This window comes from Rhinolophus hipposideros (genome assembly GCF_964194185.1).
Source record: "Rhinolophus hipposideros genome assembly, chromosome: 20".
In the NCBI taxonomy this organism is placed as follows: Eukaryota; Metazoa; Chordata; class Mammalia; order Chiroptera; family Rhinolophidae; genus Rhinolophus; species Rhinolophus hipposideros.
The window spans coordinates 14,791,963-14,819,511 of record NC_138066.1 but is presented as its reverse complement, the minus strand read 5'-3'; the positions used below and the strand labels follow the sequence as shown (position 1 = coordinate 14,819,511).

At 46.1% G+C, this 27,549-nt stretch overlaps 1 protein-coding gene and 1 pseudogene across 3 annotated transcripts; both read right to left on the bottom strand.

The window, feature by feature from the left end:
* Positions 1-291: 291 nt before the first annotated feature.
* On the bottom strand, positions 292-26,456 carry PRPF8 (pre-mRNA processing factor 8). Of its 2 annotated transcripts, none has more exons than XM_081029777.1 (43): positions 26,377-26,456; positions 26,071-26,181; positions 25,378-25,546; positions 24,259-24,423; positions 23,952-24,170; positions 23,608-23,820; positions 23,357-23,482; positions 23,154-23,259; positions 21,945-22,135; positions 21,691-21,810; positions 21,412-21,601; positions 21,158-21,277; positions 20,934-21,068; positions 20,448-20,577; positions 19,996-20,192; positions 19,660-19,866; positions 19,371-19,534; positions 19,096-19,222; positions 18,786-18,978; positions 18,326-18,513; positions 17,934-18,172; positions 17,573-17,719; positions 17,186-17,396; positions 16,892-17,008; positions 9,561-9,808; positions 9,283-9,462; positions 8,962-9,097; positions 8,679-8,848; positions 8,388-8,517; positions 8,121-8,267; positions 7,787-7,947; positions 7,287-7,478; positions 6,798-7,035; positions 6,526-6,654; positions 5,583-5,696; positions 5,328-5,501; positions 4,838-5,031; positions 3,939-4,178; positions 3,695-3,836; positions 1,352-1,492; positions 1,078-1,217; positions 772-974; positions 292-628 (listed from the first exon to the last, which is right to left on the bottom strand). In XM_081029777.1, the coding sequence occupies exons 2-43, from the start codon at positions 26,168-26,170 to the stop codon at positions 474-476; spliced, it is 7,008 nt and encodes a 2,335-aa protein (XP_080885903.1). In that variant the 5' UTR covers positions 26,171-26,181; positions 26,377-26,456; the 3' UTR covers positions 292-473. The 2 variants fall into 2 exon arrangements, with proteins under 2 accessions (XP_080885903.1, XP_080885904.1); XM_081029778.1 differs by having other exon boundaries at positions 26,387-26,441.
* LOC308489247 (small ribosomal subunit protein uS8-like) lies at positions 16,021-16,880 on the bottom strand (annotated as a pseudogene). The gene is made up of 2 exons: positions 16,861-16,880; positions 16,021-16,447 (listed from the first exon to the last, which is right to left on the bottom strand). The product of its transcript is annotated as a small ribosomal subunit protein uS8-like (transcript).
* Positions 26,457-27,549: the final 1,093 nt, after the last annotated feature.

Sequence of the window (27,549 nt, the reverse complement as noted above, 5' to 3'; positions counted from 1 at the left end):
AGCTTCCAAAATCAGAAAATGACAGCAACTGCTCCAAGGGATGTTGAAAAGTGGTGATGATTTGCAAGTATTTGGGAGCAAAATTGGGGAACGTGATCAAGGCAGTAGGATTATGAAAGCCCAATCTCACCTCAGTCCCCTGAACTTAAGGGAAACTTAGCCCCACAGCCCCTGAATACGGAACCTCATGCCCCCTCAAAGCTGAGTCCAGCATCTTGCCATTAACAAGTCTGGCCTCCTGCCAATCCTACACCCAGATTTTGAGCTTGAGGAAAATAAAAATAAAAAATTCCAATTAATACAAAATTTATTATACTTAGTTCAGGATAACAAGCCATCAGGAGGTCAACGACACAACAACAGGCACAAAACAGGAAAAAGGGGCCAAGCTGCTGAATGTCACCAGCTTGTTTGGGGGTGGTGGAGTAAAAGGCTCCAGCCTTTGGGGATTCTGAAGCAGGAGGAGGAAACGACTAGGCGTACAGGTCCTCTCGGTCTGCAGAGTAGACTTCGCCCTCCTGCAGAAGGGCGAAGTTGAGGAAGTGGGAGGGCCTGTGCACCTCGTGGTAGAACTCTTTGGGGTTTGCCAGCTGCAGCTCATACTTCATGTTCGGATCATGCCGGACACCTTGGGGGAGATGAAAACATCCAATGTTAATAAGGCCCACCTCTCTCACTCAGCTGGCGCCCCTGGGCCTTCTCCAAACCAGAGGCAGGCCCTAAGTGTGATGGCCTAACCCCACCCCGACTTCCCTGTGTGCCCCCACTTACCCATAAAGTTGTAGTTCCACGAGGACTGGGCAGGGACCATAAAGAAGCCGAGAAAGCGGTCTGACAGCAACATCTGAACCCTCTCGTAGTGCGATGGTAGGTATCCCTTGGGATTGTTGCCTTTGTCTGTGTTCTGGCGGCCCCATTCATAGCCACTGGGGGTCAGCTTATAGGCTGTCAGTGTACAGGAGCCTGGTGTGAAACTGGAAGAGGGATGAGGACAAAGTGAGAACTCAGGCCACCATGCTGGGCTCTGGCCTGCAATGCCAGCCCCACCACACTACTAACAAGGGGGCTCAAGCCCACCTGCAAGTGATGATGATGGTCTTCTCGCCGTCCCAAGATGGGTTGTCAGCCATGATCTTGGCATGGGTGGTGACATCCTGGGGCGATAGCTGGGGGGACTCATTGGGCTGAGTGTGGATCCAGCCTAAGGGTTCCATCTCCTACAGGCAAAGAGCAGTGAAAAGCTATTTACAGCCCTGTCTGCAGACGGGAACCTGACTATGAGAGTTATATGCCTGCCTTCCCTCTCCCAACCTGACAGCAGAAACCCCCCTTCTCTCACACCCCCACTGACCTTGAGGTACTCATGCTGGGGCAGCTGGCCAGGCAGGTGCACTGTCTGGTGGGTGCCCCACTGTGGAACCATCACGATGCAGCGGATCTCCTTCACCTGGGGGTTATCCGGTGGGCTCACCCCATATAGGTATCCTGCAATCTGGAGACAAAGGGGGTCAAGAACCAAAATGATTCCTACCGTGTTTCCCCAAAAGTAAGACCAGGTCTTGTTATTAATCTTTGCTCCAAAAGACGCATTAGGGCTTATGTTCAGGAGATGTCACCCTGAAAAATCATGCTAGGGCTTATTTTCCGGTTAAGTCTTATTTTCGGGGAAACATGGTAGTACCAGCCTAGACTCTGGGCTATCAGCCCTGTGTTTCCTTCCCTTCTCCAAGAACAAGGACAGTTTCTGAAAATGTGGTCAGAATCTCCTGTATCAGAATTACCTGGGGTGCTTGTTCAAAACATGAAACATGGACCTCATCTCAGAGTTACCACATCAGAATCTCTTTGAGTGGGATCCAGGGGAAAAAGACTGCTCACACGCTCCTCAGTTCATTATTTAAGCATAGTATCCATAAACAAATGAGCATGCAAGCACACAGCTCATGAATTTACAAGGTGGACACATCTGTAAAACCAGCACTAGGTGGGGTTTTTTTACCCCCCTTCTTCGGCTCCCTCCACTCCCTACTCTGGTTCAAGCTGTTGTTCCTCAGTCTAGTTGTGTAGGACACAGCTCCCTGGCCCATGCTGCTGTTATAGGCCTTGCGCTCCCGTGGCTGAGGCAGTCGGTCACCGCCCAGTCACCAGTCAGTTGGCTGCTCACAGCAGCTCTTGCCGGCTGCTGGCCACTCACGCTGACTACCGTCCAGTCATGGCAACACACGGCAGCACACAGCAGCCGGCAGCAGCCCAACTCCAGGGAGAGCTGTTGTTCACAATCTTAGCTGTAGAGGGCGCAGCTCACTGGCCCAAGTCGGAATCTAACCGGTGACCTATGTGTTAGGAGCAGGGCGCTCCAACCACCTGAGCCACTGGGCTGGCCCCTCTAGGTCATATTTTAAATTTTACATTGCCATCAACAAAGAGAACCTATGTTCCTATAAACTCACCCACACATAATATTCACAATCTTTTCAAGTTCACCAACCAGAGGCCACAAATGTGTTTTATAAAACATGAATTTTCCTGATTATTAGTAAAGATGAGCATCTTTTCATATATTTCATATATTTGCCATCTGGGGTTTCTTTCTTGAACTACCTGCATATTCTTTGCCCACTCTTCTACGGTTATCTTTTTTTTTTTTTTTTAAATTTTATTGGGGAAGGGGAACAGGACTTTATTGGGGAACAGTGTGTACTTCCAGGATTTTTTTCCAAGTCAAGTTGTTGTCCTTTCAATCTTAGTTGTGGAGGGCGCAGCTTAGCTCCAGTTGCCACTGCTAGTTGCAGGGGGTGCAGCCCAGCATCCCTTGCGGGAGTTGAGGAATCAAACTGGCAACCTTGTAGTTGAGAGGACATGCTCCCACCAACTGAGCCATCCGGGAGGCAGCTCAGCTCAAGGTGCCGTGTTCAATCTTAGTTGCAGGGGCCGGACCCCACCATCCCTTGCGGGACTCAAGGAATTGAACTAGCAACCTTGTGGTTGAGAGCCCACTGGCCCATGTGGGAACCGAACCGGCAGCCTTCGAAATTAGGAGCATGGAGCTCTAACCACCTGAGCCACAGGGCCGGCCCTATCTTTTTTTTTTTTTAATCCACGTCTGAAAATTCCCTATTCTAGATCCTTCTCCATTGTATCTTAGGTTATGCAAATATTTTCTGTTTTTAGTTTGTTTTTAGTGGTACCCCTTGTTACACAAATTATTAATTTTGATTTGTGCTTTGTGTCTTAAGAAGGCTATCTCAACACTAAGTGATAAATATTTTCTTCTAATACTCTACAGTTTTAGTATTTTACATTCAGATCTTTACTCCACCTGGATTTTATTTTTGTTAGTGGTGTGAGACAGGGATCTAGCGTCCTTTTCCAGTATCATAAGGAATCCTTAATCCTGCAGACCTGATACACATTTATTATACACACATGAATCTGTTTCTAACTATCTGCTGTATAACTATATGCCAATAACTTCCAAGCCAGCAATACATCATTCTTTTAATTGCTGTTAACTTTATGTTTTGATATCTGGTGGGGGCCAAAACCCTCCTTGCTGTTTTGGCTATCGTTGTATATTTACTTATCCATCAATCTTGAAACCAGCACCTCAAGTTTTAGGATACGTCAGGGGTCAGGTGCATTTTAGACACATAAAATGTTGGGTACACACTGTGGCCTGGTTGAACACACTTACTTGGGCCCGAAGGTCAGATATGCAGATGAACTTCTTCAGCACATTCTTGGGAAGGATATAGGTATAACCAGTCTCCTTGATGTCATCAGATGAAACATAGATGTGATTGGTCCTTAGGTGCAGGTTGGCAGCAGAGATGGCCCTAAAAAACAGGTAGAGAGAGATGTCAGCATTTCTCAACCCAGGCACCTTACGTAGCACCAGCAGGCCTTTCCATCCCTACCCTTCTCGCCCCTGACAGTACCTGACCCTCCATTCAGTCTTAGATGAGAAAGTCTGGGTCTCATAGTTGCTGGTGGTAGAAGTAATGATCTCATCACCATGCTTGTTGACAGTACGAGTCTGTGTTGCAGTCAGCTGTGACTGTTCCTTGGTCTGCTTCTCAATCTCAGCAATCTGCTGCCGCTGCTGTGAGGGTGCTGAGATCTCCATACCCAGGATGATGTCTCGAATTTCGGATTGTGTCAGTGATGCCACATTCACACTGTGGGGACAGTGTGGGTCACACCACAAGGATCCCATACTCTTACCCCAGATAATCCTCAAGTGACACTTGTGAAGGAAGTGTGAAGTGGAGATGTACTAATACTGGTAAGACTCGTCACATCTCGGGAGGGCCCTGTGCACGTGCACCTTTCAGCCATGCTCAAACCTGCTCAGCATCCATACCTCCCACTTTTCCTTGATAAAAAATGCCCTGGCACGGGATAATTCTCAGAAACAGAAACCTTAAAACACGTTCTCAGAGCTGGTACTGTCTGTCACCCTGGAAAACTATGGACACTTGCTTGCCACAATGACAGGGAGAGGGAAGAAAGGTGTGCGTGTGCTATTAGCAGTGGTACCTGGGGGCCTGGGGTGTGAAACTTCCTGTAATGTATGGACAGCAAAGAAATGCCCTGCTCAAAATGACAACAGTGCCTCTGCTGAGAAACTATGCCCAAGAGTCAGACTTAAGCCCCGAAACACATTCACTTCCTACACTTTCTGAAGACACTGCCTACCTGTCTTCTACAGGCATCTCCAAGACAATGAGAAACAGATTCTGAGCTCAAATGTTTAAAAATTTCCCAAACCATATACTGAGCCAGTGATGTCACCCTTTGTGGGTCTTCCATCTATCTCCCCACCACCATTGCTCACTTGTTTTTCTTGCCATAATCTGCCAAGATAAGATCCTTGAGCTGCACCTCCACCTTGATCCATTCCTCGTCAGTCAGAGTGGGCCAGATGTGGTGGGGTTCTGTAATGGTAGTCTTATCTGGCTTCAGAATCACCTTGGCCCGGTCATTATTCACATGCAGGGCACGCAGAATCAAGATGAGGCGGGAGAAAGCCTGGGAAGAGATGGGGCAGTGTGGGCATAGGTTAGCCACTCGATGTTCTTCCCCCTTCCTCGATTCTATCCTTTCAGGGAACCCAGGAACTGATTTCAAACTCTAAGGTGCCACCCCACACCCCCTCACCATGAGTCAACTTGATATGTAGAACACAGAGTCCCTGTCCCATCCACAGGTTGAAGACGTGATAATGGCCCACAAGGGGCCTGTGGGGAAAGCTAAGGCACAAGATTTTCTCATGGCCCCAAACCCACTTCTCTTGAAGTGACCCTCTTCATGAGGTGGCTTCATACCGTGTAAGATGAGATAGTCTTGAGCCAGTCATCATAGAGGTTAAAGAGAACCATCTGGGGCTCAGTGGCTTTAAGGATGAGGTCCCCAAACTTTTCCACCTTAAGACAAGCCTGGAAGGGGAGTTGAAGCTCTGATCCTTTGATCACAATATTGGGGAAGTCCAGCAAGTGCACCTGAGACAAGATAAAATCCAAGATTAGAAACAGAGCCTGCAGGGCTTGGCCCTCCTTTCTTCTACCTCATCCACTTCTCACCTCCAGTGGATCCAGCATGCCCTTCCTGGTGACAATGATCTGCTTGGGCTGCTCCTCCACAGGCAGAGATCGGATCAGGGCAGCCACCTCCTCAGCCGTCTTCCACTTTGCCAACTGAAAAGCAAGAAAAGGAAATGGAAATTGAGTCTCCACCCTCCCAAGTAAACTCAACCAGAAGATCCTAGTCTTGAAATAAATTATGTTTCTATTGTGCACTACTATTCAATGTTAGATACTTCAGAGGTAAAGTAAAAGTGTCAAGTGGCCTTACCCAACCTAGCTGGCTACACAAAACTCATACAAGCTGATCTTTGATTATACTACACTGTGTCGGAGACAAAAGAAATTAAGGCTAAAGGTCATAAAGAGCTACACAAAGAAACAAGTCTTAAGGGACAAGACTGTGATAAACAGAAGAGTTCATTCTAGAAAGACAAATGAGCAAAGACACAGAGGTGGAGAGGAACACCAGGGTTTTGGGATATTAGGATCCTGGACTAATTGTTAAGAGGACATATGCTATAAAGGAGGAGACGCTGTGGCTGGACAGGTTACAGCCCAGCCAGATATCGAGTATCTAGGAAGCCAAAGAAGAGTTAATTCAGCAAGGGGCTACCAAAGGCTTTCAGGTAGAAAAGAAAGTGATGTTTTAAGAATACCTGTTCCCTTTAGAAAGGTGATTTTTCAAAATAGGTTTAGAGATGAGAGATTCAGCGCTGTTCAAAATAGGTTAGAGATGGGAGATTCAGGAAACAGAGAGACCAGCTGGTAGATAATGAAGGAACTCACACACTCTTGAACCTCCTATAGAATACTTCATGCCCTTAATCTTTCAAAGAGAGAAACAGGAGATTCTCTCTCTCCCTCTCATACACCCACATGCACATACCAAAGAAGAAGAGGCAGCAGGTTCTATAGCCTCTCTATCCTTTAACCTACTCACCTGCCCCAAACGCTTCTGTCCAGCCCACACAGATGTGTGGATTATCTTGAGAAACAGCTGCCCCGTGCGTGGGTTGAAGATGAAGATGGCCCCATTGATGGGCTTGGTTGTCAAGTTCCCTTCAAAGGTCTAAAGAACAATTCCATCAGTTAGCACGGCCTAGACACAACCATGCTGCCTTCATTCCAATACGCACACACTTGCTCTACCACCCCCCACCCATAGGTATCTATAGTGTCCCACACCCTTACATTGCCTCTAACTCTTCTCACCTTGTGAATAGTCACTCTGTAGACATTAGTGTCATCCACAAACCAGATAATCTGGTTGGAGAAGAGCTCACCATAGTTCTGAGAGGACAGATAGGGCTCAGTGGGCTCAGATGAATAGAGCTGCAGCCCCTTGCGGATCCGTTCACGTAACACATACAAGGCAGGGTTTGCCTTCATGATCTTGGCCATGGCCTGCTGTATGAGAGGCTTGCTGCCTGGGAACCAGTTTCCATAGGCACTGTGAAGGTGAGAGGCAAGAAAAGTTAGACCAGGCTGGCAGCCCCAGGAACAAGGCAAACTGCAAATCTACAGAGGAAGGAAAGACTGTCAGCCAGGCTGACGAGTGTCTGATCATGTACACAGAGGCAGAAAAGAATCAGTGACCCAGAGAAGGAATGAGCCAAACCTCACCTACCCGGGCAAAGTAAACAACGTGTATGTTAAAGCATAGGACTCATGGAAAATACATGCTTCTGAGTCCCAACTTACCTGTGAAGGTTATAGGCCAAGTCAATGGCAATGAGCACGCCCGTGGGTGAAGGGTAGATGCTCATGTTATCTGTGGTATAGTCCAAGAACTTGGCCCGGGCGTAGCGCTCAATGTCATGGGAATCATAGTCCCCCCAGCGCAACTGGATGTCAATCCAATACTTCTGAGTTGTGGTGCTGTCCATCACATCCCTGCAGGTAGAGATGGGTCAGGAGTACAGGCTTCTAGGAAGCCACTGGCACAACCAACATTCTGACAAGAACTCTCAATTACTATATCAAAATCTTAAAACCCACCCCTCAGCCTGTGCCAGATCAGCAAGACCCCCCCCACCCCCACAAGAATCAACAGACCTGGCTGAGGATGTTGATAGGATCCAGTGGCAGCACTGGTTCCAAGTTAGAAAGAAAGGCAGGCAGACACAATTCTTAAAAAAGTACTGCTAGAACAATAAAACTAAGGTTCCTGGATGCCCGGGGCCAGGCCATAAGGCACTTACTTGGAGTCTGCCAGCAATGAGGGCCGGGAGACATTCCACTTATAGGAGGCAAAGAGCAGGATATCTGCACAGGAAGAGTTCATCTTATAGGACTTTCGTGGGTGGATTGTCTCCTTTTGTACTGTCTCAATTTCCAGTGCATCTAATTCCTGATCAAATACCTAGAGGCAAAAGTGGAAAGGTTATAATTGGTTATGAAAGCCCAGTGAAAATGTGGCACCTGGTAGCACAATAGAAGTCTCATTCTCAGAGCTTCCAGGGTGGATTTCCCATACCCCAAAAAGGGAGCTGATGTGACTTTTCAGGGCATCCTCTCCCTTCAATTCTAGCCCACCTGACACAAATCCATAACGATGCTCTCATGGATCTTCTGCCACAGGTGAGCTCGGAAGATCTGGATGAGAGAGATCTTCAGTGTGGGGATCTTGCCATGCATGAAGATACCAGTCAGGTCCAGCTGCACCTGAAAGCCTACGTATACCTGACAGGAAAAAGAGAGTGTCACTAGAGAGCAAGAGACTTTGGCTCTCAGGACATAATTATGGAAATAGAAACACTTGTTTTTAGCTTTCCATCTCCTATGTGTACCAACCACACTCACATTGGCTCTGTTGATAGTTGGGGACCACCAGAGGGTGAATCTACGATTGGGAATCTGGTTTAATCCAGATCGCTGAGCATTAGTTAGCTTTTTCCACTTCATAGACTCCTCAAAACCACTGGCCTTCTCCCTGGGAAGCAGAAGAGATCATGTAAGTGATGACCGGCCCTCTCCCAGAGTGCTGTTGACCTCCTGGGGGTGCGTCTGCGATGCACCACAGAACAATGGCACACAAGGGATGAGCTCAGAGAGTTGTAACAGGTCACTGTAAAGGGAGAAAAGAATCCTCACCAGAAAAGTCCCTCCCAGGTAGGAAAGTAAGTGCCCTTGAAGAGTGTGTGTTCCAGAATGCCTTCCACACCACCCAGGGCCTGGATCATGTCTGTACGGTAGTTGTTCAGGTTCCAGAGCTTCCCATCATGTCGCTGATGTGTCCACCAGAAAGGGTTCTGCTTCAAAACCTAGACGGCAAGGAAAGCATGGTGAAGCTTCTAGATGCCTACTGCCCCAGGTTAGCATCATGGCCACGGAGTCTAATTTCGGGAAAAGTTTCTCCATTATCCCTTCCATGTACCTGGTACTGCTTAAAGTCAGTTCGAACACGCCAGCCTTTATCATAAGCCAATGTGTGCCGGTCCTTCTGAAACAGTGTGTTAATTCTAGGAATACCACGATCCCATGAATCTTCTAGATCTTCTAAGGTCAGTCGTCTGCCAAAGAAAAAAGATCAAAGTCAAACATATACTTATATGAAGAGTTCAGCATACCTCCCCGGCCAACGATAAACACTTCCTTCTCTTCATAAAAATATGGCAGGCTCTGCCCCCAACCTCACGAAGGGCTCAAAGTCACTCCCCGCCCCCCACAGGACTGCTATGCCCTCCTGGATGCCTACCTGTTCTGAGCAATGGCCTCCTGTCTCTTGAGTGCATACTCAGCCCAGACCCTCTGAGAATCAATGAACTCACTCTCCCATGGCTGTATGTAGCGGTACAAGTTGGGAATCAGCTGGTCTTCTTCATGGCTCATTCCTGAACGAAAGTGTGTGATACCTACGTCTGTCTGTTTGGACCACCTGTTTTGGGGCATAATCAAGATTAGAGAAAAAAAATGAAGCCTAAAAGTAAAGACCCCTTCCCTCAGGGTCTAGCAAGATTTTCAGCCAAGTCCTACCTGAGGTCAGACTGGGGGATGAGTACATGGCCCATTGAGAGCATGCCGAGTCCACCCAACTCCTTAGGGGTGTAGAACACAACAGGGGGGAACCGACTTGGCATCTTTGAGTTGAGGCCAATCTTGATACGTGTCTGGATCTTGTTCTCACACTTCACCAGCAAGTCTAGGAGCTCCTGGGTGTTCACCACAGCCTCCCGAAAGTATGTCATAAGGCCAATAAGTGCTGTGTTCCACTTATTCACAATCTGAAGATAGTGGGAAAGAAGTAATTATAGATGAGCCATGTGGGCAGGGGAGATGGACTACTTCTCTAGTTAGTTATATTCTCCCTAGTTCTGAACAAAGATTTGAAGTCAGTCATCAGGAAAGTATGTATAATCCAAACCACTGTGAGATACTACTTAACACCCTTTGGGATGGCTATAAGACAGTGACAAGTGTTAGCAAGGATATGGAAAAAATGGATATCTCATATACTGCTGGTGGGAATGTGATATGGTGCAGTCACTCTGAAAACAGTCTGGCAGTTCCTATATGATCCAGCAATTCTACGCCTAGGTATATGTACCCAAGAGAAATGAAAACATACGCCCACACAAAAAATGTGTACATAAATTTCATAGTAGCATTATTCCTAGGAGTCAAAAAATGGGAAAAACCCAAATGCTCATCAACTGACAAACGGGTACACAAAATTTGGTATATCCAAATAATGCAATATTATTCAGCCACGAAAAGGACAGAAATACTGATACATACTAAAACATGGATGAATCTTGAGAATATTATGCTAAGTGAAAGAAGCCAGACAAAAAAGATCACATATTGTATGATTCTACATATATGTAGATTAATGGTTGCCAGGGGCTGGGAAGGGGAGATGGGAAACAATAGGGAGTGACTGCTAATGGGGATAGTTTCTTTCAGGGGTGATGACAATGCTCTGGAGTTAGATTGCGTAATGGTTGCACAATTTTACGAATATACTGAAAAACACTACTGAACTATAAACTTTAAAAGTGTGAATTTCACCTCAAAAAAATGAATTGAGGCAATATAAACTGTTAAAATAAGACTAAATACAGTAAGTAATCCCAGGGTTGGGGGGAGGAGGGAGAAGGGATGAGAAAAAAACCTATTAAAAATTAATGGAAGAAATAAAAACTGGGGCGGCCAGATGGCTCAGTTGGTTAGAACTCTGAACAAGGTTGCCGGTTTGATTCCCACATGGGCCAATGAGCTGCACCCTCCATAACTAGATTGAAAACAACGACTTGACTTGGAGCTGAGTTGCACCTGCCACAACTAGATTGAAAAACCAACTACTTGACATCCTGGAAAAACACACTGTTCCTCAATATTCCCCAAATAAAAATAAAAAAAAGAACTTAGTAAACACACACACTCTGAAGGGATTAATAACATTGTAAAACTGATTTAGAAAACAATGGTTTACACTAATAGAAATGAAGGCAAAACACTTTTCCAAACAAAGGTAGAGTATATTCATTGCCAATAGACCTTTACTGTAAGAAACGTTAAAGGAAATGTTTAAGCAGAAAGTAAACAATATAGATGGAAATTTGGATCTACATAAAATAATGAAGGATACCAGAAATAGTAAGTATGTGGGTAAAATATAAAAGACATTTTTTCTCATTTTGTAATTTCTATAAAAGATAAAGGCTGTTTACAGCAAAAATAGTAACAGTATTGTGTTTATAATACACATACAATTAAAACATGATGAAAATATTACAAAGAATGAGGGGGTAAATGGAAGCGTACTATTGTGAGGTCCTCGTACTATATGGAAAGTGATATAAGTAGTAGACTAATGGTCACAGTAGGCTGTAGTAAGCCAGAGATGTATTTTGTAAACCTTACAACCAATAAAAAATATAAAACAAAGAAGTTTAGCCTATAAGCAAAGAGTGAAGATAAATTAAAATCATGGAAAAAGCCCCACTCAATCCAAAAGAAAGCAGGAACAGAAGAAAAATGCAGATAAAATAAAAAACAAAGATGTCAGATTTCGACATAACTATATTGATAGATCTATTAAACTTAACTGAAGTGTTTAGACTATTTGTAAGGCAAAGACTGTCAAATTGGATTTTTAAAAAAAAGCAAGATTCAACTACCGGGGGTGCCAAAAAAATGTACACAAGTGGCCACTTTGGTCAACGTTGCTCAAGCAGTAGTTCGCCATAATCAGAAGTGTCTGAACGCTGATGGCAACCACTTTGAGCACCTCTTGTAATTGCAGAAGTCAAACATAACTTGTATTCACCTTTTGTTATTGATATATATTATTACAATTTTAATAGTTTTCCTTTCTTAAAATGTGTAAACATTTTTTTGGCACCCTCTGTATATGCTGTCTACAAGAAATGAACTTTAGACAACTACCATGTTAATAAAATATTCAATTTGAAAAAAAAGAAATGAACTTTGATTATAAAGACACAGGTTAAATGTAAAACAATGGAAAAAGACATCCATGCAAACACAAAACAAAGCTAGACTGGCACTACTGATATTAGATAAAACAGACTTCAGAACAGAGATTATCAGGAATAAGGGGGACATTTCACAATGATAAAGGAATCAATTCATTAAAAAGACATAATAATCCTGAATACATTACATACCAAATAACAAGAGCTTTAAAATATGTGAAGCAAAACATGACGGACCCATTGAAACATAAGACTCAAAAAACCATATAATTATGCCCAAGTGTATGAACAATACATGTTCTTTCAGGGGTATACACAGAGTTGCTACTATCTATAGAAGTGTTTATGTAGGAGCCAGCTGTAAAGTCCGTTTGTAATTCTAGCTGTCTCTTCAAGTACATGCTACAGCATTGCACTTGGCACAGTCCTTGGTCATCGCCCACATGCCGGTTCATTGCTCCTTGGACAAAAGGTTTGTCAGTTTGCATTTTGGTATCCCAAGTCCCCCTAAGTCTGTGAGTATCCTGGATGACTCCTTGGTTTTCTATCTGCAAGCCAATTACACTGTCCAACTTTCCGCTGTGTTCAACAAAATGTCTCGACTGATTATTTGCCTTTTTAAACAATTAGTATCTAATTGTTATGTGCGTAATTTTGTTCTGACTAAATATTTTGAAGATACCAGAGCAGTCTGAACTTCAGACATTCTTCCATGCTCAAAAAAGCATATATTAATTGTCTTGAAAAATGTCACACAGCTTTATGCTGTAAGCTTGGATGTTTTTAATAAAGCGAACAGTATCTCTGACGCACCCCCTCCCCAAAAAAGAACTTGAAAGGGAAAATAAATCCACAATTGTAGTTTGAGATTTCCAACACTTCTCTCAGTAACTGACACAAGCAGACAAAAAAAAAAAAATAATCACTAAGGATATAGAAAGACTTGACCAATACAATCAATTGGATCTAACTGACATTTCTAAGACACTAGCCCAACAACAGCAGAATATAGATTCTTTTCAAATATACACGAGACAGTCACCAACGTAAACCATATATGCTAGCGTAAAATAAGTCTTAACCCGTTTGAAAAACTAAGATTACACAGACCATGTTTTCTGACCATAACGGAATTAAACTAGAAACTAGTAACAGAAAAATACGTGGAAAACCTCAAATATTTGAAAATTAAACAGCATACCTCTAAATAACCAATGGGTGAAATAAAAACTCACAAGAGAAATTAGAAAATATTTTTAACTGAATGAAAATGAAAACGTGACCTATCATAATTTGAGGGATGCAGCCAAAGCAGTGCTCCCAAGGCAATTACACAGTCTTGACTGTGTCTATTAAAAAGGTCCCAAATTGATCATCTAACATTTAACCTTAACTAAGAGCAAATTAAACAAAGAGTATAAACCATGAATACATTTTCTAGTTCAACAAACAGAAAAGAGAAAAACAAAAATCACTGAAACCAAAGCTGGTTCTTTGAAAAGACCAATATAAAAAGAGAGCGAACTACAAAATGCCCAATGATATAATCAACGCTTTAAGGTAAAGAATATGTTTCCTGGACAATTATTGATCCCTATTTTTTCTAAGGCCACTAGTCTCTTCTTCCGAACCCTCCCACAATCCAGGATTCCAGTAAGGGCTACCACCCTTGATTCCCCTGTATTCAATCCCTTACCACTCCACAAGAGCTCTATGGCAGAACCCCAAACTTAAATCACCACTATAATCTATCCACTTTCTGCATCCTGTCACTGAGTAGCTGAGTGCCCCTGGGAAGAACTCACACTCACTGAGAGCTGTCTTCATTTTCTTGAAACCCACCTGTACCCTCAGCATAGTATCTTCAACAATCCTATCATACCCTCACCACTGAGCTGAAGTCCAGCACCCTACGCCCCTCACTCAAGCACAGGCCAAGTTGAAAAATTCAAGGTATGTTATTTACATTCACATCTATCCAAACCTCTTTTCTACTAGGTTCAGAGGTTCTTTCCCTCGGCTTGCCCGTTACACTAACCCTATTCAGGTTATCACACTTCTGTTACACTCTGAACTGTTACTGGCTCCTTAATGAAAACACACCCAAGTCACTCCCGTTTAAAAAAACCTGCCTTAACTTACATCTCCCTCTAGGTGGCATCTAACGTCCTTTCCCCTCTTCTAGCAAATCGACAATCCTTGCTGTCTACACCCTCTCATTTCCCATAAAGCCTCACCCACTGCAATCTGGCTTCTATCCCTACTATTTCTGAAACGGCTCTTGCTAAGGTCACCAATGACGTCCTGACTGCCAAATCCAATGGATACTTTTCAGACCTTATCTAACTGAAGTACCCTCAGGCAACTGTAATTGTTAAGTGGTTACCCCATTCCTGATAGCCTTGGCTCCCATGACCCCACTCTTCCCCAGTCTGGCTATACTGCTGCTCCGTGTTCTCAATGGTTCCAAACTCGTCCCTCTGCCCTTCTCACTCCTTATACTCTCCTGCTCACGCTAGGTAATCCTGCTCACGCTTGAGCTTTCAACCATCTCCCTTATGCTGACAGACTCCTAAATCTATTATCTTCAACCCAGACATATTCTCCAAGCTTCCGTGTAAAGTATCTCCACTTGGACATTCTTTACGAACCTCTAAGTTACTCCTGACTGCTCTTACTTTCTCACCTCATTTCTCTCCCTGGAGCTTCAAACGCATAGTATTTTTTTAACCTCCCCCCAAAAGCAAACGCATAGTATTTTTCATCAAATCTAAGAGATCAACAATTTAAGAGGTACCAGTAAGGGAAAAGATACACATATATGTAGATATTTATCTTGGAATTAAAGAAACGCGATAAAGATACCTGCTGGACACCTCCACCTGGATGTTCTCAGGAATCTCCAACTTTTTACATCCTAAAGTCATTTATTTTCTCTAAACCTGTTCTTCCTTTAATCTTCTAGTTGGTGGCACCAATATCCTCCTAGTCACCCGTGCCAAAAACTGAGTATTTTGATTTCTTCCTTTCCCACTGGCATCCCACCAAAATGAAGCTCTGCTGATTTTACCTGATAACTCCTTATCAAATCTGTTCCGCTCTCATCTCTACTTTCACTGCTCTCATCATTTTTCTCTGGACTTTGGCAGTAGTCCCCAAACCTGACCTCATATCCTATTTAGAGGAAACTCCAATTCCCCACAGCTGCAAGAGTGAACCACCTAACAGAAATCTCAAAAAGCCACTCCCATGCTTACAACCCTTACAGGACTCTTAATGAGACATGCAATGCCCTCCACGAGCTGGCTCTTGATCTATCCAGCCTCCATCTGTAAGCGTCCCAACTCCACAATTTTACTCCAGAGAACTCTCACCTTTGTATATACCAAGCCAGTTACCTCTCCATACTTCTGGCTGAAGGTATGTCCTCCCTCACTGCCTCATCACGTTATTTCTTTCAGGAAGACTTTTCTCTCCTTAACACTCATTACAGAATGTTCTCACAGATTCCCAAATAATATAATCGCTCTATAAAGACTGCATTCTAGTATAGTTCTCCCAACTATGCGCCTGTGTCTCCAACTAGGTAGACGAGCTCAGTGAAGGCAGCAACTCTTACATGTAGGGCGTGCAGAACGCCTTGAATGCAGTAGTTAGCAACTAACACCAACGGAATGAATAACGTAATTCCTGTTATCTGACCCTCAGAGGGAATAATGTAACCTAAAAGGCAAACTTTTTCTTTGCACTATATTCCAAAAAAATGTATCATGTGGAATTTTAGGTAAGGAATATTAAGATAAGAAAATATATCCTCAAAAGAAGCATCACTAAAAAATTTAAAGCATTCTTTATGTGCTGCACATATAAAGGGATATGAAGGTCAGAATGAAAGAAAAAAAGGCTACAGCTAAGTTATTCTAAGGGACACCAGGATGAAGTGATTTTTTTTTCAATCCACGGAGGCACTTTATTTCTATATATGTATTACATTCCTAGAAAAAGAATCCCAGGATTTTTCCCTCCTGTGTGTTTTCTGTTTTGCTTTTTCACGAACGATGATGCCAGCTGAAGTTGTCAGTACAAGGAAACCAAACTGATGGGGTTGGTGCCGACTATTCTGCCAGTATTCTCGATTTCTGAGTTGCACATCAAATCGGGGGCTGATCACAGCACATCTGTTTAACCGGCCTGAGAAGTTCACGGTTTTCCCAGCTCCAAGATCATCAGTGATGAGGCAGAGTAACCTCCTTGTCATCACAGCTAAAAACTGGACAATGACTTTGGAGCACAGCCTAGTAAGAAGCTGGCATTTCCCTCTTTTTCGCATTATTGATGCTCTTGAGAGCATCTGCCAGGACATTACGTGCACCATTATAATGGCATGGAAAGACAGTGGAAAGAGCAACGTGACTTTTTAAACTTTGCAAAAACTTAAATATACAGTTAACAATCCTCAAATTATTCTTTTTCAATCCCAGCTGCCTTGAGCGAGGCCTTTGGAAGCAAGTGAGGGAGAAATAAAACACTGAGATACCATGCGCACTGTTACTGATTAAAAGGTGAGCTATATAACTTGAATAACTGGCCTCTGGGAAGATGCAAAAACAGTGATTTTTGTTCAAATTTTAAAAATCCAACTTCTATTCTTGCCTTAATTTAGAGTCATCACAACTACACAGAAGGAAGCCGCAGAATTCCTACAGGGAATTCTCAGAAAATAACCGAGTTGATTTGACACATAAAGCATGGACACTGGCATAGTGGACAGCGGTAGGAAGGAGAGCAAAGCAGGAGAGGAGCTGAAAGGGACGTGAGATGTGCAGAGGACAGACAGGAGGAAAGCCAGGGCCATGTGTAACCTACCTTGGTGAAGGTGGTAGAGCCAGAGGCCATCAGAATCTGACGCACGCGGTTGTGGAAGCGCTGCATCGACTCATCGTCCACACGCAGGAAGCACTGGGCTGTCCGCTCCTTAGTCACCTAAACCACAAGGGCAAGGCTAACTTGTCTCTGGTATTGCCACAGGAACCAAGACCAACTCGGCCCACCACTAAGCCCTGCCCACAAAAGGTGCAGCTGACTGGTAATGAAAAGCTGGGCCAGAGATCCTCACCCCCATTAGCTCCAGAGGTACCTGGCCCCCTTCCCAGGCTGTACCTCATTCTGCAGGTTCCAGACCCCATCTTTGTGGGTGAACTCCTCATAGCTGGTGCGGCATTTAGGCAGGATGCGGCACTCAAAGCCACACATGTTGAACAGCAGGTTGGGGTTGTCCTTACTGTACACCGACACGAAGCTGTTCTCCCACTGAACTGTAGTCACTGACCGTGGCAGGCGGTTCTTGATGTCCCAGAACACTGCCCGACCCCTGCCACAGAGAATATATGGTCACATCAGTCTCCTGGAAGGAACTTCCCTCAAAGGCCAGACTGATGATATCCGCCCGAGTCCACTCCTCCCATCCAGGCCACAACCTCAGAACTCCCTCTAATTGTTCTCTGAATCCCTCAGGATGATGTCCTTGCAGCGCCCACTTAGACTCACAAGTTGACATCATGCTTCATGAGGCGCATGCGGGCGTCTCGGGGCCAGCACTTCTTGTTATTATAGCCAACGATGTTTTCATTGTTGGGGTCAGGGTGCTCTGTCAGGTAACGCTGGATCAGGTCCCGAGCCTCATCTGCTGTGAACCTACACCAGGCAAGGTACATTGCTGAGGCCCAAATACACCAGGACCCCATGAGACCTACAGCTGCACAGATGGAGCCCACCCCCAACCCCACCCTCCTCATGGAATTTCATTCTGCCACAACCCAGCAGAGAGTCAACTAAGGTACAACTGCTTCCAGACGCCGGGCATGTCCCTCAATGCCCTGCAAGGATAAGAATCCAGGCCAGCCCTCACCTGAAGAAAATATGGATGCGATCAATGTATCTGCAGAAGAGACGAATGGGGTGGGCCGCCTCGGTGGCTATGTCCTGGAAACTGAGGAAGTCATTTGGCATCTGAGGCGGCCCAGCCATCTCACTGGCTCGGTGTAATCCCAACACAAGCAAATCCATCACCAGGCCATAGTACTGCACGATGAATGAGGCAAACTGCAGGCCTCTGATGATCCCATATGAATTTGTATGGTTCATGTCCTACAAAGACAGACATAACTTATAACAACCCTTAACCCACAGCCACGTCCCAGGCTTCCCCAGGACCCATCTTCTTTTGTCGTCCCCTCAGGAGACCCTAACTCAGGGGCTAGACCCTGCCCGCCAATTCCTTGCTCCCCAGCTAAGACACACCTTATAGTTGATGACGACGTTGTTTTTGGCTGTCATGTAGTCAGCTATGTTATGATCCACAATGAGTCGCAGCAGCCTATTAAGCAAGGTCAAGTCGATCTTTTCATACATTTTCTCAAAGCGTGACTCCAACATGACGTTGCACTCGCCCTCACTTGTCTCCCACACGTCCTGCAGGTTATTGATGCCTGAGGAGCAAACAAGACAGGTCTCCAGCAGGTTCGACGTTCCCTTTTGGGACTCCTGCCTATGGTAGCTATCTAGTCCAGACCCCAATCGCACTACCGCTCTGTTCACTCATCTGGATTGCTAGGAGTGTCTGCTTTGCTCAGTTTGACATCAACACTATTTCCTTGGTACCACGCAGCAAGACAGTAAACAAATTATGCTGCCTGAAGGAGAATTTCGATGTAGAACTCAATTCACCTCCCTTCCTCAAGGGTGACCCCAGAAGTTTTACCTTGGCACCACTTGTACACAAGCAGAGGAGGGGGTTCTGTGTCAGCAGGCTTGATCCAGGGCGGGAAAAGGCGACGCTTGTCAGCTTCATACCAAAGGTACTGGTCCAGGTAGGCGTCAGTTATCTTCTCGAGTGGCTCCACATCATACACTGGCACCAGGTGGCTATAGAGATCCATGAACTCAATGCCCACCTGTGGGACAGGGAAGCTGGCTCACACCAATCCACCAGTCACCTGAGGTAACCTGCCACCCTGGGCACCATGAATGAATAGCAGAGCCAAAAGAAACTTGGGAGGCACTTCACTCACTTCTTTGAAGGCTCTCTGTGTGAGGAGATGACGCTTGATGCGGGACAATGCCTCGTGGGGGTTGTCGTAGGCTTGCTCGATCAGACCTAGCTCCTCCCTTTGCGACTGGTTTAACCGAGACTTCACACTGACAAGGTAATAGGAGAGGTGAATGAGAAAACCAAGAGGAAGTCAAGCTCAGAAAGGACTGAGGCTAACCCTGCCTTTGGACCCTGAGGATGATGCTGTTCTCCCCCATCACCTTCCCACAGGAACCTATCTACTCCACTCTTCACCTGTAAGCTTCCTTGAGCCGCTCCAAGGCCAAGATGAGCAACTTGGTATCATGCTTGTAGGAGAGCGGGGGGAATGGGATAGGTGAGAACCTACGGCTTTCCAACCAATGCACAGTGGTGGTATACACTGCCACCGCTTCCTCTGCTGTGATGTAAGGCCCATCCTGCAAGGTGGACATAATAATTAGCCTCCCACTGTAGCCAATCCCTCTAGCACAAGGCACGGGCCAAACTCCGTAGTCCACGCCCTGCCCAGCCCCCACACCCAGCCCAGCCTATTCTGCCCAACCTTCAGGTAGTTGTGCTGCCGCTCCTGTTCTGCCTTCAGATAGAGCCGGGTGAGGCGTCCCAGGTTCTTTTTACAAACAGTCTTATCCACAGTGGCCCCACGGCGGATCCGTTCTCGGTTGTAGTGGGCGGTGTTGGTCCACCAGTCAGCCTTGGCCTTCACATATCGAAGGATCATGTTCTCTATGGGCGTTGGCAGCCCAGGAACCTGAAAGTGCAAAACACACAATGAGCAAACTGATGGGAGCCACGTGGCCCCCTAACAACGTCTAGGAGTGGTGATCCCAACCCCGGGAAGATGAGGTCCATGCCGCCTCAGAGATGGGGAGACACCCACCTTCCAGGGAATGTTGGCCTTCCAGCAACGCCAGGCTTCACTGAGGTGCTGCAGGATTGTCCGGGCCTTGTTCTGTTTGATCCCCTCAGGCATCATGTCCAGAATGTCATGCATCACAGCTGCCCGAAGCTCAAGGTCAAAATGTGACTCCACTCGCTGCTTTGTGACAGTCTTCGCCACCCCCTTGGAGTGTCGGCCTAGAAGTGAAAATAATTAAAAGCAAGATTTACTGCTTTTAATAAAGTCTCTACCTTCATGCCCCTCTTACTAACCATGGTTACGACGAAATAAGAAATGGAACAGTAAGTCAGACTCATTAGACAATGGGACTTACAGGCAACCTAGCAGAAAGGGACTCTGTTTCAAACAAGAGTAGGGGACAGAACAGGAACACATATGATCCACCCTTGAAGAGATAATGGGAGAAGCTGAACACAGAGAAAACCACTCACCTTCAAACTGCCGGGCCAGGAGGTTGCCCAGCCAGCGCTCCAGCAAAGGGGTAATGCCACGCATGAAGAACAGCCAGACCCGCCAGCCAGCAGCCCAGAAGCCACAGCCAGGGCCCTTCCCTACAGGGCCCTATGATCCCAAGCAGAAGTCAAGAATGCAAGTTAGCAATTCATTTAAACAACGAAACAAAATTGGGCAAAGATGGGGCAGGAGGGGCACATGTATGACAGTGGGGGGAAAAAAAGGACAAACTCTGGGATCTCAACATCTAAAAACGGGGTAAATGAGAAATTTTAAGGCGGAAACCAGTAACTAAAATTCCCTATTTAGACCTTTAGGGAGGTGGGGAGAGATGTGCTGAGATTCACAAAGGGCGGTAATGACACACTCAGAGTCTCTCTCCAAATAGGTCCCGGGAGAGCACCCTGACTAGATGTAAAAGTTAAAATGGATCTGAGAGAGTGAGTGTAGGGGCAGGGTCCCACCGTGTTGAAGCGGTAATAGATGAGATGCTTCAGGTCCTTGCACATGCGAATCTGCCGCATTAGCTTGTATTTGTACCGGTACATGCCCGTCAGCTGTCCCACATGGGCAAAGATATACTGCAATCCATCTGCCAGCTGTAACACAAGGGCCGCAGGCTTTAAACTACAGCCAGCTCCTCCCAGCTTCCCCACCTAGGACAGGGGCTGGGGACACCTAGCCTTACCTGGAAGGCATCCACATTGCCCAATCGATACTGCACATGACTGTCTACCACCAGCTTAGTTAAACGCAGAACTTCTCGACACAGATGGAAAGCATTCCCAAAACGAGACTTCTTTCTTTCCTGGAGAAGATGCCAAGAACGGAAAAAACATTAATCAGCAATGGTCCCAACTGGATGTATGCCTTCCTTGGGGGACAGAGCAAAACCAGTCCATCCCTCAGGCCCGGGAGACCCATAAGATCCACGGCAGGCACCTTGGTGGTGAGTGTCTTGACAGGCTTGAGGTTGAAGTTGTAGTCCAGATGCAGATAGTTGAGGTTTTTACGGTGAATGAGAAGGTTGAGCATGTTGTAGCCTTGGCGGCAAACCTGGAGTCCTACCTCCACCCAGTCTAGCTTTGTGGACTGAAAGAATTTGGTGGCTTTGAAGGAGCGGAATAGATACCTGGGGTGGGAATGAGGAGGAGAGTGACAGTAAGCCCAGATTACCTTTGGAACAAAAGAAGTCTGAGCAGGGGCCCTCAGGCACCTTACCTCTTCTTCTGGGCTTTAGGGGGCCGGTGCTTCAAGGCATTCAGCACATAGTACTTAAGCAGCTTCTGGTAGGAGACCCTCACTTTCACGGGCTGCCCAGCAGGACAATGCTCCCGATACCTGGGAAAACAAACCCGCAAGAGCTTGGCCCATCTCTCCTTCCAGCCCTTCTGGTAAAGGCTGCATGCGCACCCATCTGAAGTCTTTTCTCCTACACATCCACTACCATCCCCCTAGGTAGAAAAGGGCCTTACCAGTTCTTGACAAGAGGGATGTCCAGGGCCCGGCGCGTACGACCAGAGCGTAGGTTGAAGGGCCGTGGTGCCCAGAGCAGGGCAATGCCATTGGCCGTATTATCTGTGTAGAGGGGTGTGTCCTTCAGGAAGGGCTCCACAAACTCTGGGAGCTCAAACTCTTCATCATCATCTGGCAGTGGTTCTTGGCTCTGAAAGAAGAATCCGCAAGGGTTCAGCTCTCACTGAACTAGACAGAGACCTGGGATAAGAGGGAAACTGTCTGGGGCCACGCAGAGTACCTACATCTGCCATGGAAACTGGGCTGCCTGACAAGAGAAGCCCTAAACGGCCAGAGCAAAGGGGGCCAAGAGAGCAGAGAACAAGCAAGGGCCAACCAGGCAAGCAAACATTACTCCTTACACCCCAACTGGATCACCACAAAAGGCCTCCCAAAGGAGCCCCAATACCGTAAGACATAAATATTACAGGCACTTCCTACCCAAGATCCAAAAACTGGGCTTGGGGAAGCAGACATGTTCATGTCAAGAACACGTCTTGACATGGATGAACATCAAAAACATTATTCTATATTCAGAAGAACAAATACATTAAAGGGATAAACACTTAACAAAAACACATTATTCTATGTGTAAGAAGCTAGTCACAAAACACCATGTACTGTATAGCTCCATTTACATGAAATGTCCAGAGTAGGCAAATCTATCGAGACAGGAAGTAGATTAATAGTTGACTAGGCAAAGGGGTTCAGGGGAAATGGAGAGTGACTGCTAATGGGAATGGGGTTTCTTTAGGGATGATGAAAATGTTCTAAAATTTGTTGTATTAATGGTTGCAAAAAACTGTGAATAAACTAAAAACTACGGAATTACACATTTGAAATGGGTGAATTGTATGGTATGTGAATTGTACCTCAATAAAAGGATTTAACAGGAAAAAAGAACGCAACGGAAACAAACCAGAATAAACTATACAGTCCCAGAGGAGTAACGATAAAGCCCAGATGGATAATCACAGAAACCAAGATTATACCAATACCATGGTTTGAGCCAAGTGTCAGACTCTCAAATCAGCTTATAGCTCAAGTGGAACCACTTAACAGGATGGAAAATACATCTCCCTCTTGATGAATTTTTATCTAGTAACACCTCAGCCACAGTCAGGAAATTTCTCTTTGAAGAGCTGAGGTCAAATGTCCCTTCCCCTCACCTTGACAGAGTGCCTGTGAGAAATTGGGTTGATCAAAGGATCAAAGTAGAAAGCTGGCAAATCAGGGTCCTCAGTTTTGATGAACACAACATTAGGAGTGTGGTACCTAAGGTGAAAAGACAAGTCAGCCAAGGTTCCCTTCCCCTGGCCCAACCTAAACGCCAGCCTTCTCTTTCCCCCGAGCTGTGTTTCAGCTCTCTCACCAGGTGAGGTGGACGTGGTGTGGAAGGTTGTTGTACAAGTAAGGAAAAGCAATCTTGTATTCAGTGCGGATAGGCTGCCGGATAATGATCTTGTTAATATCATTGAATTCATTCCAATCTTCGTCCCTAAGATCCAAAATCAGAGATGAGCAGACTAGTTGAAGAGTTTGGAAGTTACAATGGATCTTAAGGATCGAGAGTAGATTTTATTCAAGCCAAGACGCCTAAAATCCCTACTCTGTCCAACTTACTGTAGGTTGATATCTCGAACAAGAGGTTCAAACTTGGGGCCCCCAGGAATGGCCATATTGAGTGCCTTGGACGTAAAGAAGGCCTTCAGATCAAACAAATAGAAGTAGTTGTCATCTACCAAGTCTGTCAGGAGCTGGTTGGCCAGGCGGTAGAGAGTGGACATCATGGGCAGTGTGAACTGCCAGCGCTGGTAAGTAGAGCCATTCACATACCTAAGGAAAAAAAGAGAGGCCCACGTCAGACAGGAATACCAGCCAGCCAAGCCACACCACCAACTGCTCTCTCAGGACCCCTGGACTTCTAAAACTCTCACAAGAGTGGTAATTATTCCAACCACACTTACTTCCTGCTATCCCTCAATGGCTGGTGGTCATAGAACCAGTCCAACACGGGGGCATCCTCCTCAGGGTCCAGCTCTAGCTGAATGGCCTCCAGCGGCTCAACGTCTAGGATGTTGTCAGCATAGTCCAAAGGTGGCTCCTCATCATCAAAAGGGGGAAAACGCATCCTCTTGAAATGCCTCCTGTCTCTTTTTTCTCGCCGCATCATAATCCACATTGACCTGGAAGCCAACAATGTCACACAACGGTTTCTACCCAATGCCTCCCAACCACCACCACCCCCCCACACCACATTCCGGCCCTTCTCACCCCCACTGGGAGATGTAGACAGGTTCAATGACCCAAGGAATCTCATTGACAAAGGAGATGGCTCCAGTGATGTGGTATAGTACAGGCACATCCCGAATCTGCTCCCAAGGCATAGGCATGTTCTCCAGGAGTTTGAGGACTGCATGGGGCATGTACTTTAAAGCACTGCAGCATTAGGAAGAGATGATTAGAAATCACAAGATGTTCTGCTACCTGTTCCGTGCAGAGAAGCAACATGGTATCACAGTATCATATCCCACAGAAAATTCTGCCTTACAGTCCAACTCCCAAATTTAGCACACAGGCCCTCCATGACCAGGAACTCTGCTCCCCCTCTCCAATTGTGCCAGTCTTAAAGTTCACAGTCCCACAATACTGGGTTTCAGTCCCTCTAAATCAACAGCTCTCCCTCTAAAGGCAGCTTTTAAACGGTCTCATTTTCTATTCTCTCTGTACTTTCCCATAAATAATAAAGTATTCAGATACTTTATTGTAACCATTTGTCTCATGTCTGTCATGCCACTAGACTATAAGCTCCAGAAAGGCCACCACTTCCTATTCACTGCTAGGTGTTCCCTTGCACCTAGCACAGTTCTCAAGAAATAGTTCTGAAATAAACAAAACTTCCATGGCTGTCTTAGACTAGTTCATTAAGTAGCTGACATTTTTATGCCCAAATGGAAAAGGGATTTGCTACGGCATTTGTACCCACCCAGCTTAGGCCATAGACAAACAAGAGTACAGAGATCTCAGAAGTTAACTATTCCCAAACCTGAGAATTCTGGTCACTGAGGAGTAACAGGCAAGAAGAATGCACACAGTGTCCTGTTCTGGGCTTCAACCCATTCAAAGAGAGGGACATCTTAGCATAGCACCAACAGCACAAATTAAAGCTCCAGTCCCAGATCAGGAAGTAAAATCTGGACCATAACTGGAAGATCTGGAAACTATCACAGGATCCTAGTGGTTTTCTCTCTTCTAATCACCAAGACAGGCTGTCCTAGAAGATTAACGTCCCAAATGATAAAGCAGCTATCTAGGACTACAACTTATAGGACAGAGAGAAGGGAAAGGGGCCAGATTCCAAAAAAAAAAAAAAAATTCCAGGATGTTCTTTACCCCAAGTAGACCCTTTTGTCGTGGCGAAACTTCCTGTTGGTCATGTCTCCGTGGTCTCGAATAATCTTCCTGACATGTTCTGGGGGCATGTCTTCCTTCTGAGCATCCACAAATCCAAACTTCCGCTTTTCCGCGTAGCGCTTGGCCTGTAATTGCTGCCATTTTCGGGCTACAAACATAGCTCAGTTTAAGGGACTGAACTCAGTTAAGGGACCCTTAGCCTACTCATCCCCACCTCTTGCCCGAGGGTAGCTCCTGTCAGGATGTATGAAAAAGAGGCCAGCATCCAGAAAGAGATTCCCAGCCAATTCTCTCACCAACTCGCTCTGCTTTATTTTTTTCCTTCATCACATGTACCACTGCCTAACATTTTTATTATAGATTTTTAAAGTTTTTTTTTATTTTTATTTTCTACTTTCTTCATTGCAATTTAAATTCTGTAAGGGCAGGGATTCTGTCTGCATCGCTACTGTTGTCTCCGTTGTTTGCATCAGTGCCTGCAAATAACAGACGCTCTTCAAGACCCGATCAGGTGAAAACATAAATGGGGGAGGGGGCTAATGACCGCGCTAACGCCTAATGTTTTGACACCTGTCAAAACAAAGGGAAAGGGTTCAAACCCGATGCGCACGCGCGCACACCCGTCCCTCCATCTCCGGGCCCGTAGGCACCGCTCCCGCACGCGTTCTTCACCTTTTTCCTGCAGCTTCTCCTCCGACATGTAGTCCGGCAGCGGGGCTAGAGGGCCGGGTACCGGGTTACCCGGCCCTCTGTAAGGAAAAACTCCGGCCATGTCCGGAGAATCTAGGGGGCGGCGGAAGAAAACAATTAAGGAATAACAGGGCCCGGGCCTACAAGAGGCGCAGCAGCAACGCGTCGATACCCGCGGCCTGCAGTACCGCCCCGCTCAGAGTAGGCACGGCCCGGCCCAATCCCTCCCGCCGCTCAGCCTGAGCCCACCACGCCTCCCGCAGCCAGCCCTTAAAGCCCGCTACGCACCCCCACAGACCCCCACACTCGCAGCCCGCCGCTCGCTCGCACCGCAATGGCGGCAAGCCTACGTCCGCTCCGCGTTCCCAACGCCAGGAAGTGCGCAACCCCGGTTCAGTAGTTGACCCAATAGGCGCCGAGGTCTTCAGACAAGTCAGAGAACTCACCAATTAGAGTTGCATGTCGAGCCGGAGAAGGCGGGCCCATGGGCGGGATTATTAGAACACGAGGGGGTGTGGTCGGAGCAGGCACAAGCCCCGCCTCCTGCGTTTCTGAGGCTGCTTCTGGGCCCTTTCATAAACCTTGCGGTCGTATCCGCGACTGTTCTCTGTTCGTGAGAAACTCAAGCTTCCAGAGTTTTAATAAATTTGTCAAAATCTGCACTTTATTCTGTCTCTAGTCTCATAAATGTAGACTTGAGATGCAGTACTAGCTCCAAGTCAACCAGTCCTTTGTTCATTCGTTCATTCAACCATCATATATTGAGTACCCACTATGTATTAGTGGGAATATAGCAAAGAAAAAGCCAGCCTCACTGAGTTCACAGGGTAGCAGGGATGCAAACAAGAACCCAGGTTCTGAAGATGCGTGGTGATCAGAGTTCGGGAGCAGAACATTTAACCCTGCCTGCCAACATAGAAAAATAAAAGGTCTTGGGAACAACATTTCTGGGTGCCTTTTCCCTTCCCTCTCCAGTCCTCTTTTCTCTCTTTGGCAATGATTACACTATGGAGTTTATATTGGACAGTTGAGTTCCTCAGGCTCTGCCTGAATTGCTCTCCATCTCCTACAATCCTCCTACCATCCTTGTTTTACTTCCCATCCCTCTTTTTTTTTTTAAGATTTTTTTTTAATTGGGGAAGGGGAACAGGACTTTATTGGGGAACAGTGTATACTTCCAGGACTTTTTCCAAATCAAGTCGTTGTCCTTTCAGTCTTAGTTGTGGAGGGCACAGCTCAGCTCCAGGTCCAGTTGCTGTTGTTACTTGCTGGAGTGGAGGAGTCGAACCAGCAATCTTGTGGTTGAGAGCCCTTGCTCCAACCAACTGAGCCATCTGGCCACCAGGGAGGTGAGCGGAGCTCACTGACTTCATTCTAGTTGCAGAGGGTGCAGGTCGCTGGCCTATGTGGGAATCCAACCGGCAGCCCCCTGGTCCACAGTTCACATTCTAACCAACTGAG

Excerpts from the sequence above, each read along its gene's own strand:
- PRPF8 (XM_081029777.1), bottom strand. The coding sequence starts at position 26,170 with ATGGCCGGAGTTTTTCCTTACAGAGGGCCGGGTAACCCGGTACCCGGC. Across the intron at positions 24,424-25,377 it reads GACAAAAGGGTCTACTTGGG|TGCTTTAAAGTACATGCCCC; the intron begins GTAAAGAACATC and ends CTAATGCTGCAG. Across the intron at positions 21,069-21,157 it reads GCAATGTGGATGCCTTCCAG|CTGGCAGATGGATTGCAGTA; the intron begins GTAAGGCTAGGT and ends CTTGTGTTACAG.